At 43.7% G+C, this 15,907-nt stretch overlaps 1 protein-coding gene across 1 annotated transcript; it reads right to left on the bottom strand.

Annotated features, from left to right (window-relative positions):
• Nucleotides 1-271: 271 nt before the first annotated feature.
• LOC119466604 (acid sphingomyelinase-like phosphodiesterase 3b) lies at nucleotides 272-12,785 on the bottom strand. The gene is made up of 8 exons (XM_037727123.1): nucleotides 12,753-12,785; nucleotides 11,918-12,074; nucleotides 9,700-9,916; nucleotides 6,325-6,572; nucleotides 3,941-4,104; nucleotides 2,974-3,166; nucleotides 2,275-2,471; nucleotides 272-697 (listed from the first exon to the last, which is right to left on the bottom strand). Exons 1-8 carry the CDS (start codon nucleotides 12,783-12,785, stop codon nucleotides 272-274), a joined length of 1,635 nt encoding a protein of 544 aa, XP_037583051.1.
• Between the last annotated feature and the right edge of the window lie 3,122 nt (nucleotides 12,786-15,907).

Here is a 15,907-nt window from a genome sequence, read left to right on the forward strand (position 1 = left end):
ATACGACAGTGAGATATTTTTACAACTGATATTGCGGTCAAAATAGTGCGACTTCGGTTGCGGTGATTTGCGTTAGATTTTTTTGTCGGCAGGTTCCTGTCTACGCATGACGGAAAATCTTTATTGGATGATTTGGCAATAAGTGCCTCATAAATATTTTATTTGAAAATGTTTTTGGTACCGATATCAAAAGATAGAAAATAATTTTCCCTACGGCCTCTACGAGCTCAGTCAAACAGGTTCTACGTCGTCCGCACCGCTACATGGAAGATCAGAAAAAGCGTCCATAGCGCGGTCCTTGCATCATGCGTGCCCTCTTGGCCCACGCGAGTAGAACGATGCCGGCGACCACGCTGACTGAGATGGACAGTCCTACAATCACGTCCCGAATGGTTGGCAGAGGTTCGGTGCCATCGTTCATGGGGAGACCGTGCGCAGAGTGACCCTTGGTCTCTGGGGCGAGGCACGCCTCGTGGAAAGCCCGGCGGGACGCTAGGATAGCGCACAGCATCGTCCGACGGCATGCTCCGTCGCACAGTCCCACGTCCTTGAGGGACGAGCTGTAGCTAATGTACCGCGACAGGAGGTCGGGCGAGCGAGAGATGCGTTGCGCCAGTTCTGCCATGGACGCCGTGCTCAGGTCTGGCACGCCCAAATCCTTCCTGGCCGAGTATAGGCGCTCCCATTTTGGAAGTCGCTGCAACAGAAAAAAAAAAGAAGAAAGACAGACAGAAAACAGATAAGAAAACAAACACTTGGCAGGGAGCCTCCCAGAGATCTCTGAAATACACGTGATCTTATATTTCTCCCGAGCTACTACTTTCAACACACATCCAGCTGAATAAGGCATGTTTCCCGAACCAATAGGCCTGTAACTTACATGGTATACAAACTAAAACAATCGATTATTTGTTAGGCTGAAGACGTTGATGTCGCCAGCCGACAGGCCACATATCATCGCCCGACGAGAGTTTCTTGTCATTCATTCATTCATTCATTCATTCATTCATTCATTCATTCATTCATTCATTCATTCATTCATTCATTCACTTCATGCATGCATGCATGTTTCCTGCAGTCGTTTGTTCGGTCACTCGTTCGTTGTCAGTATGTAAAACCGCTAGAACGAGTCAGCCTAAGATCAGACCAAGCGACAGCAAGTCGTGAGGCCTACCAATTGTCTTCCGTTTTCGATGTGCTTGACGCCTCCGCTAGTGACAATTCTCCGTAGTACAAATTATTTATTCGAGATACCCTCAAGGCCTGAGAGTCGAATAGACGCCAGATATAGAATAGACGCCGCTCCAGGCAGCGAAGCCAAAAAAAGTGAGGACAAGCGCAACATTCACACACCGACAGTTCGTGGTGAAGAACCAGCGCCTGAGCAGCGTCTATTCATCATGTAACCCCTCGCTTTTGTCATGGTTCTGTTGCACTTACAGCCTACCCATAGTACTCAATAGATTATTTTTGCATATGTCGCAAATTATCTGGAAAGTCAGTGTGATATCCTCTAATGATTTTGCAGTGATGCAGTCGCTACGCGACGCGTAATACGATAGTTGCACGACCGCTACTGACAGAAAAATAATAAATCAATGGCAATTGGTGCGTCACACAGTAGCTCGCACCATCACATCGTTTCCTATGTAACAGACTCTATGGGTCGTAAATGTGCCTGTAGCGTGTAGCCGTTCATAATTAAGTTCATTTGCACTTAATTGGAACTGTACCAACAGTTTTGGTTCGTTGTGAGCAGCGCGCGGGCAGTGGGCAGAATACCAGTGGTGCTGATATTGTTTGAAAATAGTAACTGTAAGCAGTTCGCTTTTTTTTTCGGATTAGTCGAATCTTTTGTGAAAGCAGAAGCGCATTTTACTTGTTTTTATTAGTAAAGCAGCAGAGTATGCACAAGGCGGCATAAATTCAACACCAATAAGTCTTAAATGATAGGTCTTCGTTAAAACGGAATTTGTACGACTTTGTTTGGGCTTACTGAATGAGCCACTGGTATACGGTGGCTTGGCATTTGACCATAAGTATATCTATAGTGTAGGGCTACACATGCCTTTCTGCTTGATTGTGAAATACTAAATAATTAATATAGATCCAGAAAAGCCCACTGTGCTATTTTTGATGTTTCTTACACACATTCCCACACTATTACCCACAATAGCTATGGAAATCACGTACTTGGTTGGAAAACCAATGGCTGCAGTTTATTGGCAGACTACTTTCTCCTCCTATCATTAGCAGTGACAAGGATTGAAGCACCTGGAAGGAAGCAGCCCTGTTGGCATTTTGCAGATCCAGGTAGTAGACGCTGTAGTCCAGAAGTTCGCCACTTGAGCGTCGGTAGCTGTACAACCGCAACGACGGATTGACGGGAACCGCGATGGATTTGTAAACCGGGTGGCCACTTCCGCAGGGTGTGACCGATCCGGTCAACTGGGCAGAGTTGACTGGCGTGCCTGCATTGCATTACCTTATTCTGAATAGAGAATGCAGTTGGGCTAGAAATGGCTGCCTGGACGTGCTAGTCAGCGTGACGGAAACATGTAACAGTCGGAGACACACGGGACAGGAGCGCTGTAATTGGCTCATTATTGCTTGTTTGTATCGCTCATTCTGCGCACTCTGTTGATGGACTCATCAGCTTTTGCGAGGTGTTTTCATTCTCATCAGTGTTAGGCTAGCTATCATGTGACTTGTCATAAAAACAGCCCTTTATTCACAAAGCACTGCACTAGGTGTGAGTATTAAATTCGTAAAAAAAAACTACACAAGTGTATTGCGATAGCGAAGGCAAATGACCACTGACAATCATCTCTTGCAAAAAAAAAAAGCCATTGTGAATTCAGCCTTAGGTTCGAACGTTCCTCGCTGATCATAAGTGAAAAAGGTATCCGTCCAAAGCGAAACTGCAGCGCTGCGCTGTGTTCGATACGAAGGATGAATTCGCGAGGCACTCGCCTGCTTTGTCCGATAGTAAGATGAAGACGTTGGCGTGCTGATGTCCGAAAAACTGTCCGGTCACAACGTCCTTGTAATCGCCGATTAGGTCCTGGTAGCCGTCGTTGATGTCATCGAAGAACGAAATACGGGCTGCCTCACCCGGAAGGGACCGGCTAAAGAAGCCTGGCCCGATGTGTCCAGAGATGAACACCTAGCGTGCAAACGAAGACAATGACAACAAATAGTTACTTGTAGCACTCGGAAAAACTAAGTGGTTTTTCCGCCACCACTGAGGGGTAGAGATAATAATTGCAATAAGTACTTCCGGTGTCAGGTGTCAGGTGTCAAGTACCGTGTGTGGATAGTAATGGAAATACGAGCCTCCGGGTAGCAGCTATTACCCAGGCAAAACCGCCTGTTCGTTCAGATAGCTGTCGCAGGAAAACATCTGTCTGCACGCAACCTAACCCAGGCTGCCATCATTTCTAACGTAAATGCATTTCTTCTTCCAGTATAATGCACCTTCAGAAACGGAAGATCTCCTGTATCTTACCTCTGCACCGCAAAATTCTGATTGCAACTTGATGCTACAGCACTTATTGCTTGCTTCACAACTCTCCTTTTGTTATGCTCCTTCCAACATGCTCTCAACAGAATAATATAAGCGATTTCTCGTAGTATACGTATTTCGCCCACAACGCATTTAGGGCTTATCAAATCAGAGTTCCTGCTGCTCTACAAACGTCGTTATCGCCTTCTTTCTGTGGCATCAAAATTTGTTGCGCTTCTGTACAGCTAGCTTGCGATAGCTCAGATATGCCTTCGTATATCTAGATGAGAACACTCAAATTCCTCTTCTCGTGCTCACTGGAGCATGCTTGTCAACGTTTATTCTTTGATGTTTCTTGAAGCATGGAGTAAGCACATTTTAAACATGTCTGCAAATCTCGTGTCTCTTTGCAAGGTGCTTGTGTTCTCAGCCTACCTTCTGTCCCTGTCGCTGTGCGTCATTCAGCTCTTCTCGCAGCCATTTCAGCTGCTGGTCAACACTGGATCTCGGCCGTCTGCCCTTGTTCATAGTGTACCACAGCACAGAGTTGAGGCACACCAGGCGAATGTTCTTTGAGAGGGACAGGCTGTAGTATCCACCTGTACAGTCGCAAGAGTGAACACGACAACAATGATAAGCGGTAGCAGCAAGTGATCGAAGTTTGCGAACACCAGCAGCTAACGGGTGACGTAGACTGGGAAGGCAAGTATTACATGAAGGAGAAGTTTGTTACGATTAAGGGGCCTCAGGTATAGATATGGTTGAATTCGTGCATGAAATATAGCATAAATACAAATATCAGAGCGCACGTGCCATAAGAATTTTGCAATACGAGGTGAACAAGATGAAAGCCACCAAAATATTTCGTGGTGAATACTTCGTTCTTGCGTTTGCAACGGAGAGAAACATAAGTTTCAAAAACATGTATTTGTTGCTGACACGAACAAAATATCTGAATATTTCTTCATGAACTAAACGGTGCTGAATGTTTAGTCAGTAAATGAAACACAATAAATATATGTGTTACAGTAGAAGTTTATTTCCGCAAGAGCACCTTAGCGAACAAACCCAACAGGAGCACTTTCTTGTGCCGTCCTGGACATCCTATATATTTGAGCATAGGTGCAATAAACTCAGTAGTGCTGCTAATGGACTAGTTGGTTAAAAGATTCTTGATTTTTGCGTTTGAAGCACTTAACAATAATAAAAAGAAGGTGATAACTGAATTACCACCACTTCTGCAGCAATCACAAAGAAAGAAATGAAGTATCTCAATCAGGGGTTGAGTGGCACGGATATGCGGTAAAAATGTAGTCCGTTTATTTGTTTATTTATTACTTTATACATCTACCTCACAGGATCCATAAGTAATATTGCGCGAGGGGGAGGGGGGCGGCGGGGGGGGGGGGGGGCAGGGAGCGAGGCCGTAACTTAATAACACAAAAGGAGCAACAATGAATTTATACAATGTTATGCATATAAACAGCGACGTGAAATCAATAAATAAAATATTATTAAAAGAACCAGAACGATACAATCGTAAGATAAAATTCTACCAAAATTCACTGCTCTTGCTTGTGTAGCCTCGGGTTAAGTTCTGCTGTAGTCCAGTGTTTGCGGTGTCTGTGTTTCCTCTTTGTGTCCTGTTTATATCGAACTAGTAACTCGAATAAAGGGAAAGAAACTCATATACAACATTGCGTTGACAGCATTACAAAGCGTTCAAAAAAATACGAGTTTATACAATCCAAACTTCGTACCCTATTCCACACATACAGGGTGTAAACGACGTTTATGCGTGCACGGGCTTATCGCAGAGTAGCCAGAGACATTGAATGCGGCTTCATCTTTTTTTTTTTCTTATACAACATAAACGTTTAGCTGGTACTTAACGCTACAAATGGCGAGGAATTCTCACCATAAAAAGATGAAGCAACAAAACCGTCTTGCGCAGTTCTGCATGTGAGCATACGTACCATGTCCCCTTGCGCATGTCTGCCAATCTGCTGCAGTGCATATGGCTGCAGTTATGACCGCAGTACGAAAACAGCCGCAGTAAGACATTGTGTTCAAAACGCTTACCTTTCAATGTAAGAAATTAGGAAACAGTATTTAGCTAGCTGAAGCCATTGTAGCGCAAACAAAACAGACACAAAGAAAACAGGAGGGGACACCACGCGTTGCTGCTTTCTTTCTTTTTATTTTTTGGCACCTGTATTGTTCATTCTTTCTTGTATGTTATCAACCACCAAGTATCAGCCGACTAGCCAAAGAACAAGTTATTTTGAGTATTTAACCAGTTCTTATTGCAGACGCTGTTATTCTAATTCGACCTCTTATGGTGCATGACTATCTACGACGCGTTCTGAAACTGTAGACGAGTACAGTAACATTCAGAAGTTGTAGACTGCGTGAATAATTATTATTAAAAAATTAGAACCTTCTCTATACTGAGCATCATTTTTAAAGTAGTCAAGTCCTTTTTTCTTTCTTTTTATACGCTGTGGACGCTGAAAAAGCTGTAGACGTGTTCTCTGTCTGATTTATTCCAGAAAGCTAACCATATACTTAATAAGTCATTGTCCTTACGGTGTTCTCTAGTTTCTATTTGCGAGGAAAAAAAGATATTAACGTAACGAGGAACTTTCTTGGATTATAAATGTCCGCAAGAAAGTATTATTGCAACGAATTTTCTTGCCATTTTTCGTGAGCTAGGTGCGTTGGTTCTTGAACTCCTCTGGAAAATTCTAAACAACAAAACGCAACAACACAACATGTCAGAAGCGTTGACGGTGGCGGGTCATATAAATCCTGCTTACCGCGTTCAAAGGTACCCCACGCTTCCTCAGGGAGCAGCTGATTGAAGCCTGCGCCGCTGATGAAACCACGGTAAGGTGTAGCGTTCGTGGACTCCACCGCGTTGGCGGGAACCCAGTCGTGATTTCCCAACGTGGGCACGATGATTGTCCGATTCTGTCCCATTTTGCGTCTTAGAAACGTCGTGATCCAGTGTATCTGGCTGTACACATCTGTCCAAGTAAGCTCTGTTCCGTGTGCCATATTGTCTCTGCGGAAATCATAATAGAAGTTCGTGCATACAAATATCACAGAAATGGTTTGCACGTAAGACGTTACAGGTACTTCATTATTTCTACTCAGTCACATAGCTTTGTAATTTATCACTAAGCACATTCCATTCTATAAGCGGTAACAGGTATGCTAGTTAAGTTATTTTGGAAATCAATGGCCAAGTTTATCTTTCTGATACATTCGTTTCCAAAGATTTAAAAAAATAGCTCTAAAAGTCTGCGCAAGCTATGATCAAACGACATGGCTGAGGCACCCAATAGCCTATTCTTCCGCTCGCATGCTTCTATAATGCTTTGGCCTGATCTTGATCCCAGTATTTCAAAAGCCGTCACTATGACGACGGCTATGTTATCGTGGATACCGACATTCAGCGTAACGGTTGAATAGAAAACAGTGAATGAAATTGTATAAGAATCGGACCTCAGATTACTCGACGTACAGCAATTTGCCCTAAATGCTAAAAATGCTTCCGCAAGAGTAAATTCCAGCAATTAATGTTGCTCGAGGTATATTCAGAGTGTCCCAGCTATCACGCACCAAATTTTCAACCAAGCGAGGCATCTTATGTGGATGAAACCAAGTATCTCCTTAGCTGCAACCTCAAGAGGCCTGCAATATTTATATTGTTCCTAATTAGTTCCTCGTCATTATTCAACTATAATTTATTTGTTATATTAACGGCCGATATGTGAACATTAAGTGTAGAACACATTAGGAAACATGAATTTCAATCGCTTGCTGTTCGCTTTCTCGCGACTCCTTTTTTTGTGCGTTCGAAAGAAAGCCAGCGAAATATAAAAAGTGCTGGCACAGGTTTCCAGCTAGCGCGCCGTGGCACGGCTGCTACGTGCGCGAGCAGGAATACAATACACGCGGCATGTATGGCGCTGCGTGATATCGCGCTGCAAATTAAACAACAACGGTGCAGTCACTGAAAAGCCTCGCGGCTGACTTATGCAACCCGAACACCCAGCCGCTGTGTGCAATTTTTCGAAACCGTTTATCAAGCCAGCACAGAGAACAAGGGCAAAGTTCAGTAAACAGCACCAGTAAACAGAACGAGACTTAGAAAAAGAATATGGTTGCTATACTAGTCGAGTACCACCGATGCTGTAGGCACTCCGTGCGTTTTCAACATGTTGGCAAAGCACTTTGTTCTCTCGGTTATTATTTTACCTTCCTGTTTGCGAGAGGTGTTCCCGCAACTTTTTCTTTCTCAGATTTGCTTGTGCAAGATTGGTTTGGTTGGTAACAACTTTACTGATAGTCCTGCAGATTGCGCAACTTTTTTGTTTACCATAGAATGCTGAAAATATGCAACTGTTCCAGTTTGGCGACTTACAGGCAGCGCTCGCAAAAGAAGTACTTGCGATGGGATAGTTGTGTCCCCGCATCCACGCAGAGAACAATCACTTTATCTGCATGTCTGTGTCTTCGTTTTCTTTGTGTCTACTTGGGTTAGCAGAGCCAAGCCGTATAGATCAGGTCTGACAAGTCAGCGCTACCTCATCGACAAAGTGCATGCTCGGGTTAAGACAATAGGACAGAGCCAGCAGTCAAGAACGGCGATAATTCGGGGCGTGATGCCGCTTCAACCTCAACTTAGCAGAAACAAGTTCATCTCACTGAGGGAGGGTCGAATTAAGACAGAAATGCTCCTGAAATAAGCCTCTTAAGTTGGACCACTGTATACGAGCCCACAAACTTTTGAAGAAGTCGGACAAAGGACACTCACGCCCCAAATTGTGAGGCAAAACTGTAGCAGAGAAGCAAACATAGTAGATGAGCTAAATGCAACAAGGGGTTTCTTAGGTTCGCGCGAATACATTATTTATGAATTCGATAGCGCAGTGTCTGTCTGCTGCAAGATATTCTCCACCATAGCACCAATCATTTGCAATGCAATTCTCTAAAATAGCAAGTGTATCGGGCTTGATGTCCTACCTAGGCGACAATAGCACACAGCAGAAGATTTATATCTACAGCTGCTTTGGACTCTTTGCTGGCTTATTTTCAAGTACGGTCTGATATACAGGGCGTTCATTTTCAAGTTTTACGGAATTTTTAGAAATCGGCTGTGGCAGGTAGCATAATTCTTATCATTCAGCTGGGTTATTCGATGAGGTGGACATGACTAGCACGACAAATCGAAACACATATTCAACTAATTAACAAAAATTGACTAATTAACTTCTTAGTTAATTGCTTTACGACACATAGTGCAATTTACGAATTGCAGCCGGTGAGCTTGTCAGGCGTATCCACTTGGAATGAATTTCCAGAATGACACCAGTTTGGATATCTGCGCCATCAACCTCGCCGTGCTGTTTTATACATTGTAAATGCTGTTTTATACGTTGAAACACAAGAGCAACTGGAACGACCATCAATTTCGTCCCACACTTTGGAAAATAATATCTAAAAACTGGCGTCATCCTGGAAATTTATTTCAAGTGGATGCGGCTTGCAAACTCACCGGCTACAATTCGTAAATTGCGATATGTGTCGTAAAGTAATTACCTAAGAAGTTCATTAATAATTTTTTGTTAATTAGTTTAATATGTGTTTTGATTTCTCGTGCTACTAATCAATGTCCGCCTCTTCGAATAAACCATGTCAACGATAAGGATTATGCTACCTGCCACAGGCGATTTCTTAAAATTCTGTAAAACTTAAAAATGAACACCCGGTATTGCCTCAGACGTATATTCCCTCACAGATTTTGTTATCCTACACGGGAATACAATATATCCACATGTAATATATACCCTCACACGACGTGCGTACGTTTTATATCCGCGTTAGGACAACAAAATATGTCATTGGAAGACAACGATGGTGTCCACTGCACTCATTTTGTTCTGGTCCTTCCGCGCTGCAGGTTTACTCGTACCTGTGTTCGTTACAATCTATCATAGACAAAACCTTTCTTCTGGGTTCCACCTCCTTCGGAATGCCGCGACCGGCAGGTAGCAGTACTTGTAACTCATATATAAGCTTACACTAAGCAGCATAACGCCATAGCGCCTGAGCGAGGGTGAAAAATTCTACAACTGCAAGGATTAACACCGCGTATACAATAGCGCGAATACCAGCAGTCTTACCCAGTCCAGAGGATGAAGTCAACCTCTGGTTTGACCTGTTCCATAGCTTCAATGGCCGACTGGGCCAGCAATACCGGGGCATCGCACAAGAAATCACCATAAGGCCCAGTATTGTCTACAGAGGAGTCGTTAGCACCATGATGACAGGATAGGTGGCGACTGCCTCCAGCCGAGTACTTTTTGTCGACGTGAAAATCAGTCACGTGCCAGAAGTAGCCTATTAAAAGAAAGGAAAAAAGGTTGTGAGCTTTGAACTGTGTCTGTCTATTCTAAGATGTGATGCTACTATGAACAGTACTATGACTGCTTGAATAGTAATACGTCACCACTACTCACATGACCTACTCCGTGAATCCTGAATGCTGTGGATGTCATCTCACTGCACAAATGCTTCATTTGTGTAAGTTAGATCACAACCAGGAATTACGTGTATCCAGTCTTTCTGCACGTTGTACATATGCGCACGAGATGGTTAGTGCAGTAATGTACGAGCACAGTTACCTTTAATTTTTGTTCCGCATAGACAGCCGTTAGTGCATTCAAGGAGCTCGGTACGTTTGGAAGCAAGGGCTCAATTGGTACAACTGCGATGGCATCTAGTTCTTTGAGTTACAGAGAAGCTTGTGCGACAAAGTTTTGTTACCTTCGTGCCTGCAACTCTCTTCTGCTCGAATTTCAACCACCGATATCTAAATCACAGTGCCCTATCGCTATTGCCATAAACCTCTTACCCCACTGGTGCAAAATTTTAGAGACATTTATCGGGCGACATTACAAATTAACGTGTTTCTTATTTTAAGAATTTTGGCAATACTTTAAAGAAGCATCAAAAGAAGGTAAAGCATGAGGGGCTGCCGAAAGCATAAAATTGACGCCTTCGGATCTCTAGACGCATTTTCTGTGGAAATAAAAATATTGACAAGTGGACTACACACACATGGTGGGAATCGCAGTGCATTCCGTTCGGGTAAGTCCCGTCATTCTTAATTAAATTGGGTGGGTTTTGGTTAAGCAGAGCTCGTTCCTAGGATTTTAGTGCGCTACGTTGTAAATGTATAAACGCTTCCATACTAAACAAACATTTTATGCGGTGATTCTCTTATTCGCGCTGTTGGGTGAACTTCTGATAGGAGCAATCGCGAAGTCCAAGCAGAAAATAATAGTAGCTAGATTAAAGCAATGATTACCTAAGAATGCTTCATTATACGACTTTGTACAGCACACTGTCACGGGAATGGTGTTCAGCGCATTGGTTAGTGTTGCTATTTTCTCGTTATAACGAACCATTCAGAGTTGGCTATACCACTCGATCACATAGTTTCTCCTCAAAATGCCATTATTGCGAATCTATCAAATGGCCATGCCTTTTTAATAGAGAGTTTTATAATAACGCTGGCAACCAAACGTAAACGCATTACGTACGTGAAGAAGTAGCGTTGTCCATACTGCGCATACTCAGTGTGTTTATGGATTTCGGCGGCTTACGTTCCTTATGTTAACGTGCATTATATGGCGAGTTTAACGTGCGAAATGTTTACGTACGTGGCGGCACCCATGGCTCCCGCTTAGACGGGAATTCTCGTGATGTCTATGCTCTCGCTATCGTTTATCGCCAGTAGCTGCTAAAATGATATTTTGCTTTCGATAAACTCACTTTAATTGTTATTTATGAGCGCATAGCACGTCCGGTTTCTGAGATCTTTCGGTGATTCCGGCGTCCGTAGGCCTCACAAGACGTGTCGGCATAGAAACTGCAGTATCGTTGCTAATGGCTTGTCTTCGCTTGGACATGTTTGGCACGAGGCACCCGACTGCGCCCTGTTATATAGTCTTTCATACATTTGCGTTACTGTACGGTAAACTAAAAACCTTGAATGGGCGTGCACTCTAACGTTGGCAAAAGTGTTTGTGTTTAACGTACGTAACGCGACATACGCTATTCTTCAAAAAATTATGGGGTTTTACGTGCCAAAATCACGATCTGATTATGAGGCATGCCGTAGTGGGGGACTCCGGAAATTTGGACCACCTGGGGTTCTTTACCGTGCACCTAAATCTAAGTACACGGGTGTTTTCGCATTTCGCCCCCATCGACATGCGGCCGCCGTGGAAAGGATTCGATCCCGCGACCTCGTACTCAGCAGCCCAACACCATAGCCACTGAGCTACCACGGAGGGTATACGCTATTCTACAGCTGTCTAATATTGGCATACGCACCGGTGTCTTCTTGTGAACCGGCTGCAGACAGCGCAGTGACTAGAAGAATCACTGTTAAGGAACTCAGTCTTTGGAGCAGGCCCTTGATTACCATCGTATTCTTCACAGGGATGGTGGCCAGACGGCAATCCTGGCGCATTTTTTCAGAGACGAGAACCTGCAGCAAAAATAGTTCATCAAAATGATCGTCTAGTGATCCATTATTACTGCTGTTAACGCGACAGGCGTGCGCTGCCACGAGGTGAGATTATTACGAATTGCGTTACGAGAATGAAGCGAGATGGCGACAGCATCAGGTGTAAAAGCGGAGGCTGTTACAGGTGCAGTAGTGGTAGCAGCATCAAAAGTAAGGAAAGGAATGCATCTTCTTGATTTTTCTTTTTCTGATGATGAAGTCTCGATATCATGTAAGTGACGAAATTGCGATAGAAATACTGTCTTCAAGACTAATAAGAATTGTTACCCACGCTCGTTGCACAAGACGGTTAGTCCGGCGACACGGCCACCTATGCAGCACTTCGTTCTTCTCTTCTTTGTTATGGCGGTGCGAGCGGAAAGTTGTTGTGTAAAAAAAGTTCCCGTAGAACTCATCTCACGATAAATATCGACATTAATGCGATCAGCACTGAAGCAATCTGGCAACGCGCGGTATGGCCATATTCTTCATTTCTGTGCAGTCGAGTTCTTCAATTTGCGGTTATCGACACCTTCTTCACTTCTTTATAGCTCAGTGATCCTCGCTCTACGCACGTTCTGGTCCCATACTGTTCACGTCGCTTCCTTCTCCACACTCTGCTGCTTTTGATTCCGCCCTTTTCACTTCTCTGGAGCTGACCTCCTCAATTTTCTGTGGCCTCTTGATCGGCATCTCTACCCAGTGGCACGTACGCCTTCTGAAGGATCGGTCAAGAATGTTGACATACCTGATATGACATGCCCAGTTGCACACACCCAATGTGTACAACTGGACACAAGTGTTCAATTTGGGCACATATCGTGTGGCACACACCCAGTAGTAACCCAGACTAGCGTGAAAGAGGTTAGATACTTACAGGTATACCAAGAAGGTGCTTCAAGTTCCCAAATGATGCTATTTACATTAAACGTTGGCTCATTGTGCTAAGTTTCCGAACATTTTAGCACTCAAAATGAGTACTAAGAGTGGTAAGTTTTCGAGCTCGTAGTTTGATCATGCTCTTCCCTCATCCCTACCTTGTCTGTGGCGAAACATTTTGAAGCTTTATGAAGTGAAAGAAAGTGTTTTTTAGAGTTTGGAACCGTTGGTGCCACACAATAGAAATACATAGGGCTTATTGTAAGGTCAACCTGGCGCAAAAACCGATACGCTGTGAGTATAGTTGATGCATATTAGCGCAATAAGCACTTATTAGTCCATGGAAGAAGACTGGGTAAAAGGGCTGGCACAGGAGTCACCTGCGTCAGACAGGCTGGCTGACGTTTTCATGCATGACACATTCTTTTCGAAAGGCGGTCGTGAAATCTTCGGCGTGTTAGTTGACGTCACTTCATTAAATCATTTGACGCCAGGTGGCGAAAGGCGACAAACTTTACCTGCATTAATCGAGGCAGGAGTTCCGAAGTATCGTCGCGGTCTCCACCGAACGGTGCTACCTGCGCGAAAAGAATTCTAATTAAACCGGGCCCGCATTACCTTCGCTCGTACGTCAACTTCGCATTCTTTCAGCCGCCCTCTGTGCACCGGGACAGCGGATTTGCTCCCATCTATAAAGTGCGCGCACGGGCCAGGTGGTAGGAGGCGTGACGTGTTAAAAGTTCATCTTAAAAACTTAGCCAAAGATCTGCGCAAGGCAGGCATCCTGCGCATCTCGCATGCCCTCGCGTTTGCATTTCAGGCTCGACTTCTTTAAATTACAGGGTCCCGGCTTACCGTGTGACTGCGCTTTCCAATTATGCCCGGAACAATGCAATGGCGCAAATTAAATATGCGTATAGCTGATCCAATAAGCCACTAGAAAGGTGTGTAAAGAGAGGCCACACCAGTGCAAACAGACCATGCGTGTGAGCATTTTATTGGTTAGGTTTGTTTAGCAGCTGCACAGTGTGCAATATTACAAGCTTAACTTCCTTCTAGTAAGGCTTCTGATGGGTATGTTGATACCTCCTGTTCCTTTGTTAAAACAGTTCATTTATCCAATGACATGCTTGCAGGCATAAAGGTAGCACATCTACTTAATTGGAACGTATTTGAAAACAGCGACATGAGCGCAATCACGTTATCTTGTTTTTTGCTGTGCTTGCTCCAATGGCTGAAGCTCATCGTTTTAGAAGTTCTCGCACGTTAGAAACTTCTACAACCAATATGACACGGTTAGAAGCCTCTCGCGACCCGAAAGCTTGGAAACGTCAATACTTAAATGAAATTGAAGGTATGCCTTAGTGCTACAAAACGCAGAAAGTACACGATCATTCGTGAACAAAACCTTTTGCAAGCGAGGAAAAAACCTGAATGAATAACTGAGATTTCGAGGCCTTAGTACGAGTGCACTGAGCGAGCGCCTTTGCCCTGGTTATAATCGGTCATATAAGCGAAGTGCTAAACACGAAAGAAAATTTATCTGGTTATTTTGGTCAATTTCCTACAAGGGGTCACAGTTCGAACAGTTCTGTCAGTGTTAGTTGCGGCATATATTTAACCAGATATTCTTCAGAAATTACTGCAGCGACAGCAGTGTACCAAAATTTTCACATATATATATATATATATTTTTTTTTGGGGGGGGGGGGTGAGATCATGTGTTTTCACAAACTTTGGGTATTATTGTTTTCTTGAACACGCCAGAGGGAGCCGCCGTCCACTAAGGGGGTTTAACCAAGAATTGGGTAGCGCACGCAGTCAACATTCTAAGAAGCGTTTACAGCCCAATAAATGAAATAAAGAGCAGAAATTAAATGAAATCACCAGCCCTTCCCCTGTCGAGAAAATGGGGGTAAGCGAAGCTTGTCGTGTGTGTATCTGACCTTCGTGGTGTCTTTTTTTTTCTTTCTCTCTCTCTCTCTCTCCTTTACTCTCTCTCTTTCTCTCTCCCTATCTTTCTTTCTTTTTTTATTTCTTTCTTTCTCTCGTTCTTTCTTCCCTCTCTTTCTCTTTCTTTCGTTATTTCTCTCTCTATTTCTTTCTCTCTATCTTTCTGTCTCTCTCTCTTTCTTTCCTTCTCTCCTTATTTATTTCTTTCACTCTCTCTTTCTATCTCTTTCTCACTCTTTCTTTCTCTATCTCTCTTTCTCTCTTTAGCTCTTGCTTCCTTTCTATCTCCCTTTCTTTTTTGTCCCTGGTATGTGCCATTGAGGTTGGACCTTTTCTGCACTATCGCCAGAATCGGCCCACTTTTCAGCGTGACACCACCACCCCCACCACCACCACCGCCGACACTTGTGAGCATATAAAGCTTCGCTTGAAAAGAATGATTGCGCAATGTAAAAATTGTTTATAGTTTAACTATCATCCCGAAAAAAAGGGTCATGAATGCGCTCGCTTGTGTCACACTTCTTCATCATCTTAAATCACGTACTACCACAGATACACTTTCAAAACGCGTGCGCGTGCTCCTCTAAAGAGTGTTTCGCCGCGCTAAGTGTATAGTAGCGGCAAAGCACGCTTTCAGTGACAGAATATCCAGGAAAATAAGTGAGATAAACTAATATATGTGTATATTTGCATAGCACCTTAAGACTTTTGGAAAAGCTACATGAAATAATACGTCCAATTTTCCAGGTGGTGTAAAACTTATTTAAGAATTTGACGCACGCAAGTGGAAGACCGAAAATGACATTTTGGTGCCTGGGAATGGTATAATTAACCTCAGCTAATTAACCTCAGCATTGTGTATGTTTCTTTACGTTCGCCCCTTGCTTTTTTACGCGCTCGTGATTGACGATCATGAAAAACCAACTACCCAAATTTTACTCTACTCAGCTAAAGGACAGAAGAATCGAAATTTCGTCCCATCC

This window comes from Dermacentor silvarum, chromosome 10 (genome assembly GCF_013339745.2).
Source record: "Dermacentor silvarum isolate Dsil-2018 chromosome 10, BIME_Dsil_1.4, whole genome shotgun sequence".
NCBI classification, from domain to species: Eukaryota; Metazoa; Arthropoda; class Arachnida; order Ixodida; family Ixodidae; genus Dermacentor; species Dermacentor silvarum.

Bases quoted from the DNA above. Each gene is read 5' to 3' on its own strand.
- LOC119466604 (XM_037727123.1), bottom strand. From the start codon at position 12,785: ATGCCGATCAAGAGGCCACAGAAAATTGAGGAG. The intron at 9,917-11,917 runs GTGCGTATGCCA...TTCTTTTAATAG, and splicing joins CGGTTCACAAGAAGACACCG to GCTACTTCTGGCACGTGACT. The intron at 4,105-6,324 runs GTAAGCAGGATT...GCGACTGTACAG, and splicing joins GTGGGGTACCTTTGAACGCG to GTGGATACTACAGCCTGTCC.